Source organism: Oncorhynchus gorbuscha, linkage group LG23 (genome assembly GCF_021184085.1).
Source record: "Oncorhynchus gorbuscha isolate QuinsamMale2020 ecotype Even-year linkage group LG23, OgorEven_v1.0, whole genome shotgun sequence".
Classification (NCBI taxonomy): Eukaryota; Metazoa; Chordata; class Actinopteri; order Salmoniformes; family Salmonidae; genus Oncorhynchus; species Oncorhynchus gorbuscha.
In genome coordinates this window covers 5998701-6005600 of record NC_060195.1, presented here as the reverse complement: position 1 = coordinate 6005600, position 6900 = coordinate 5998701, and the positions used below count along the sequence as shown (strand labels likewise).

General features: G+C 47.0%; 1 protein-coding gene across 1 annotated transcript; it reads right to left on the bottom strand.

Annotated features, from left to right (window-relative positions):
- Positions 1–254: 254 nt before the first annotated feature.
- Positions 255–6870, bottom strand: polr2g (RNA polymerase II subunit G). Its single transcript, XM_046323066.1, has 8 exons — positions 6713–6870; positions 6255–6364; positions 5207–5366; positions 1199–1249; positions 1043–1108; positions 876–947; positions 697–730; positions 255–604 (listed from the first exon to the last, which is right to left on the bottom strand). Exons 1-8 carry the CDS (start codon positions 6722–6724, stop codon positions 591–593), a joined length of 519 nt encoding a protein of 172 aa, XP_046179022.1. The 5' UTR covers positions 6725–6870; the 3' UTR covers positions 255–590.
- Between the last annotated feature and the right edge of the window lie 30 nt (positions 6871–6900).

Sequence of the window (6900 nt, the reverse complement as noted above, 5' to 3'; positions counted from 1 at the left end):
CAGAGTTTGACTGAATATAAATCATATTTTGCCCAAATAAGAAAATATGGGTAAACATTTACATTTAAACAATAAAATGTATTACATTTTTCTAAGTAGGTTTCAATTAATTTATATTGATTGAATGTGATGGATAACTCCGTATCCTATTTGTTGTGTGCATTGTCATTTGAAAAAGCACAACACATACAAAATGGAGCAGACCAAGGCAAAGCATATTTTACAATGATAGAACACTCAAAGGAGACAAGGTCCACATTATTTAAAAAAAAAAACAGTTTATTTCAGTTCTCAAGTTGTCGAAATACAATATACAACAGCAACTGAAGGGTAACTCAGAAGACACAGTAGCGTTTAATACGACAACAACCACCTGCTTATCACCAGGCTCTGTGGTTTCAATAGTATGCATTCATACTGTGTCAAAGGATCATTGATCCTTCCCCAATAAGTACAGAACTCGACTATGTGCAGCAATACCACATGATCAACTTGGGAAAATATTTGTATTGACAATACTGTAATGTAGGGGCATTTACATGAAATATAAGAGATGCATGTTGATAAACCAGCGTAGCACTGCAGGGACATCAGCTGACAAGACCTGAGAAACAGAAGAAAATAAAATAAAAATTACAGATCAATTCAATAATTTATTTGACACCCAATGAAAGAAGACTAATAACGTCAACATACCCAGGTAATCATCCATGAGGGATCCAATGGCAAACTGAAACAGAAGAAATAAATTATTCCAAGTTACAACTTGCAGGTCTCTTCAGATAGCTAGCGGTGGCTTGCAATCGGCGAGGATTTTTTAAATTTTACCTATCAGGTAGCATCCTTAGTTTATGGTGATTTGACAGTGTACTCACAATGTCGTTTTTATCCACTCTTGTTCCCACGATTTTCAACCGAATCTCATCATCCTGTTGGATTACAATGTCCTAATGTGGAGAAGACAGAATCCTTAATAAGAGGACATGTATCTATGTTACCTAAATATTTATTTTACAAATGACGACCAGTTTTAGTGTCTTACCTCGTCAGTGGTCTTATAACAGGGAGGATTTGAGTTGGGGTCAAACTCCATCTCTGAGGGAATGGACTGCAGAAACAGTAAGTAACCACATTGACATTGTAAGAGTTTATCAATAAAAACATTCAACAACAACAAGAAATTTCCATGTGGACCTACATGACGAGAGATGAAACAGGACATGGGGCCGATCTCTGTGAAAAGGCCAACCTGAAAAGAATAGAACATCTTGTATAAATTTCAACACACCATGAAAACAATTAGATATTTTCTTGTCAATCCTTATTCAGATGTTAATGAGATCAAAGAAGATTGGTCTGTGTCCCAAATGGCACCCTATTGGCTCTGGTCAAAAGTACAGCACTTTAAAAGGGAGGAGGGTGTTCTTTAAAAAAATATTTTTAAACACAGTCTTTGAATAACTTACTCCTTCCACTCATATTTTGCATAATGCTTCTGATAGTTAAATTAACCATCCCATTCTTTCAGATCGCACAACGCCAGATACAGGTATCAGCTTATGGACACTCAGATGATCTTTCCACCATCCTCTGTCATTTATCCATTGATTTCCCAAGAAATATGTCCACATCTCAGCCATGTACAGTCTTCCACTGTCACATTTCACTGAACTACTCCAGTGTCTTGTCAGCATTCAATGGATTCATGCAACCTCTAGTTATTCTCATTAGGACATCATGTAGGTCTAGGTACAGTAAATGTTGTGTATTTTTTTTGTACCTAGAAGATTGAATTAATTTGACCCCCCCCCACAAGTTTAATTTTACCTTTATTTAACCAGGCAAGCCAGTTAAGAAACAATTCTTTTTGAATTTTGAACAATTTGAAAATACAATGACGGTCTAGGAACAGTGGGTTAACTGGTCCAGGAACAGTGGGTTAACTGGTCCAGGAACAGTGGGTTAACTGGTCCAGGAACAGTGGGTTAACTGGTCCAGGAACAGTGGGTTAACTGGTCCAGGAACAGTGGGTTAACTGGTCCAGGAACAGTGGGTTAACTGGTCCAGGAACAGTGGGTTAACTGGTCCAGGAACAGTGGGTTAACTGGTCCAGGAACAGTGGGTTAACTGGTCCAGGAACAGTGGGTTAACTGGTCCAAGAACAGTGGGTTACCTGCCTTGTTCAGCGGCAGAACGACTGATTTTTACCTTGTCAGCGCGGGGATTTGATCTAGCAACCTTTCAGTTACTGGGCTGACGCTCTAACCACTAGGCTACCTGCCGCCCCTACGCTCTAACCACTAGGCTACCTGCCGCCCCTACGCTCTAACCACTAGGCTACCTGCCGCCCCTACGCTCTAACCACTAGGATACCTGCCGCCCCTACGCTCTAACCACTAGGCTACCTGCCGCCCCTACGCTCTAACCACTAGGCTACCCTGCCGCCCCTACGCTCTAACCACTAGGCTACCCTGCCGCCCCTACGCTCTAACCACTAGGCTACCCTGCCGCCCCTACGCTCTAACCACTAGGCTACCTGCCGCCCCTACGCTCTAACCACTAGGCTACCTGCCGCCCCTACGCTCTAACCACTAGGCTACCTGCCAACCCCTACGCTCTAACCACTAGGCTACCTGCCAACCCCTACGCTCTAACCACTAGGCTACCTGCCGCCCCTACGCTCTAACCACTAGGCTACCTGCCGCCCCTACGCTCTAACCACTGGGCTACCTGCCGCCCCTACGCTCTAACCACTGGGCTACCTGCCGCCCCTACGCTCTAACCACTGGGCTACCTGCCGCCCCTACGCTCTAACCACTGGGCTACCTGCCGCCCCTACGCTCTAACCACTGGGCTACCTGCCGCCCCTACGCTCTAACCACTGGGCTACCTGCCGCCCCTACGCTCTAACCACTGGGCTACCTGCCGCCCCTACGCTCTAACCACTGGGCTCCCTGCCGCCCCTACGCTCTAACCACTAGGCTACCCTGCCGCCCCTACGCTCTAACCACTAGGCTACCCTGCCGCCCCTACGCTCTAACCACTAGGCTACCCCCGCCCCTACGCTCTAACCACTAGGCTACCCTCCCGCCCCTACGCTCTAACCACTAGGCTACCCTGCCGCCCCTACGCTCTAACCACTTGGCTACCTGCCGCCCCTACGCTCTAACCACTAGGCTACCTGCCGCCCCTACGCTCTAACCACTAGGCTACCCTGCCGCCCCTACGCTCTAACCACTTGGCTACCTGCCGCCCCTACGCTCTAACCACTAGGCTACCCTGCCGCCCCTACGCTCTAACCACTAGGCTACCCTGCCGCCCCTACGCTCTAACCACTTGGCTACCTGCCGCCCCTACGCTCTAACCACTTGGCTACCTGCCGCCCCTACGCTCTAACCACTAGGCTACCTGCCGCCCCTACGCTCTAACCACTAGGCTACCTGCCGCCCCTACGCTCTAACCACTAGGCTACCTGCCGCCCCTACGCTCTAACCACTAGGCTACCTGCCGCCCCTACGCTCTAACCACTAGGCTACCTGCCGCCCTACGCTCTAACCACTAGGCTACCTGCCGCCCTACGCTCTAACCACTAGGCTACCTGCCGCCCCTACGCTCTAACCACTAGGCTACCTGCCGCCCCTACGCTCTAACCACTAGGCTACCTGCCGCCCCTACGCTCTAACCACTAGGCTACCTGCCGCCCCTACGCTCTAACCACTAGGCTACCTGCCGCCCCTACGCTCTAACCACTAGGCTACCCTGCCGCCCCTACGCTCTAACCACTAGGATACCCTGCCGCCCCTACGCTCTAACCACTAGGATACCTGCCGCCCCTACGCTCTAACCACTAGGCTACCCTGCCGCCCCTACACTCTAACCACTTGGCTACCTGCCGCCCCTACACTCTAACCACTAGGCTACCCTGCCGCCCCTACGCTCTAACCACTAGGCTACCCTGCCGCCCCTACGCTCTAACCACTAGGCTACCCTGCCGCCCCTACGCTCTAACCACTAGGCTACCCTGCCGCCCCTACGCTCTAACCACTAGGCTACCTGCCGCCCCTACACTCTAACCACTAGGATACCTGCCGCCCCTACACTCTAACCACTAGGATACCTGCCGCCCCTACACTCTAACCACTAGGATACCTGCCGCCTCTACACTCTAACCACTAGGCTACCCTGCCGCCTCTACGCTCTAACCACTAGGATACCTGCCGCCCCTACGCTCTAACCACTAGGATACCTGCCGCCCCTACGCTCTAACCACTAGGATACCTGCCGCCCCTACACTCTAACCACTAGGATACCTGCCGCCTCTACACTCTAACCACTAGGCTACCCTGCCGCCTCTACGCTCTAACCACTAGGATACCTGCCGCCCCTACGCTCTAACCACTAGGCTACCCTGCCACCTCTACACTCTAACCACTAGGCTACCCTGCCACCTCTACACTCTAACCACTAGGCTACCCTGCCACCTCTACACTCTAACCACTAGGCTACCCTGCCGCCCCTACACTCTAACCACTAGGCTACCCTGCCGCCCCTACACTCTAACCACTAGGCTACCCTGCCACCTCTACACTCTAACCACTAGGCTACCCTGCCACCTCTACACTCTAACCACTAGGCTACCCTGCCACCTCTACACTCTAACCACTAGGCTACCCTGCCACCTCTACACTCTAACCACTAGGATACCTGCCACCTCTACACTCTAACCACTAGGCTACCCTGCCACCTCTACACTCTAACCACTAGGCTACCCTGCCACCTCTACACTCTAACCACTAGGCTTTACTATTAATCGTTGGACATAAGAACTGTAAAAACAACCAACAAATCAAGTGATTGTAATTTTGGAAATTTGTTCCAAATTATTCCCTCGCATAAGATAGATGTACGTCATGCAATAAAATGCTAATTAATTACTTAAAAATCATAATGTGATTTTCTGGATTTTTGTTTTAGATTCCGTCTCTCACAGTTGAAGTGTACCTATGATAAAAAATTACAGACCTCTACATTCTTTGTAAGTAGGAAAACCTGCAAAATCGGCAGTGTATCAAATACTTGTTCTCCCCACTGTGTGTGTGTATATGTATATATATATATATTTAAATCGGTCCGCGGCTGAATCTAGCTGAGGATCCCTGATAAAGGGAATACGTTTCTGCTTGGGACGTAGCCTTCGTTCCCTTACCTTGTTGACCTGGGTAACCACGGCATCTACCACCTCGCCTTTGAATGGACGGAAAACAATAGCCTTGTACTTGACTGGGTAAAGCACAAATCCCCTGCCTGGTTGGATGACACCTGCACCAATGTTATCAATGGTGGTCACCGCAATGACGAACCCATATCTGGAACAGAGAGTCAAGTGTCATTAATTAAGTGAGCAAGCAAATCAACTTGTTACTGGTCAGAACATATTCGTCGCCAGACCCACTGGCTTCAAGTCATCTACAAGGCCATGCTAGGCAAAGCTCCGCCTTATCTCAGCTCACTGGTCACGATGGCAACACCCATCCGTAGCACGCGCTCCAGCAGGTGTATCTCATTGATCATCCCTAAAGCCAACACCTCATTCGGCCGCCTTTCGTTCCAGTACTCTGCTGCCTGTGACTGGAACGAATTGCAAAAATCGCTGAAGTTGGAGACTTTTATCTCCCTCACCAACTTCAAACATCAGCTAGCTGAGCAGCTAACCGATCGCTGCAGCTGTACATAATCTATTGGTAAATAGCACACCCATTTTCACCTACCTCATCCCCACAGTTTTTATTTATTTACTTTTCTGCTCTTTTGCACACCAATATCTCTACCTGTACATGATCATTTATCACTCCAGTGTTAATCTGCAAAATTGTAATTATTCGCCTACCTCCTCATGCCTTTTGCACACATTGTATATAGACTCTCCTTTTTTTCTCTGTGTTATTGACTTGTTAATTGTTTACTCCATGTGTAACTCTGTGTTGTCTGTTCACACTGCTATGCTTTATCTTGGCCAGGTCGCAGTTGCAAATGAGAACCTGTTCTCAACTAGCCTACCTGGTTAAATAAAGGTGAAATAAAAAAATATTTAAAAAACAACCTACCCAGTGTTGTGAAACTGTAAACTGTTTCGTCTTTATTCTACTTTGAAATTTAGCCTAGAGTCCACACTGAATCTCACTACACTCAGCAATACTGATTTAGCGGTTCCAGGCTAATGAAAGGAAAGCCGCCCTGGCACAATTACCACTCACTTTCCTGTGCATGTTCCCTCCACTTCTGTGAAGAGCTTCTGTTTCACAGTGTTCAGGAGATTGGGACCAAAGTACCGAGGGTGGAGCAGGATCTCATGCTCCAGGGAAATCTGTGAATTATATATATATATGTGTTAGTGTACAGTTTGTTTCACAATAGTACTAAATTACTGTACCTGAATAATTGTACTGTTTATTGTTGAGAATGCTAGCACTTTCATTAAGTCTAAGTAACGTAGATATCTGATTCATAGCTGCTTTTAACAAACTAACATCACCAGACAGGTATAAACCCGTTAAATATGCAGAACTATTATGGACGTTGATTTGTTTTCACTTTTGGCAAGTTAGTTAAGAGAGCAGTTAGCTACATAGCTATCCAACCAGTTAACAAAGCTAGCACGACATGGTGATGCATGTTATCGTCACAATATCATACAAATCTAACTACTACTTACATGATAAAACATTTTTCCCGCTCACTCTTCCTTGATTTTCGTATTCTGTTTAATTTATCAGAAAAGAACGAATCGTCTCTAAATGATTAAATCCAGCAACAAATCACAGGAAACTGATGTTTAACTTCCGGGAAAAAAACATTTTACTTCCGGAGCAGAAGACTTGTGTGACGTCGGATTTCAAAATA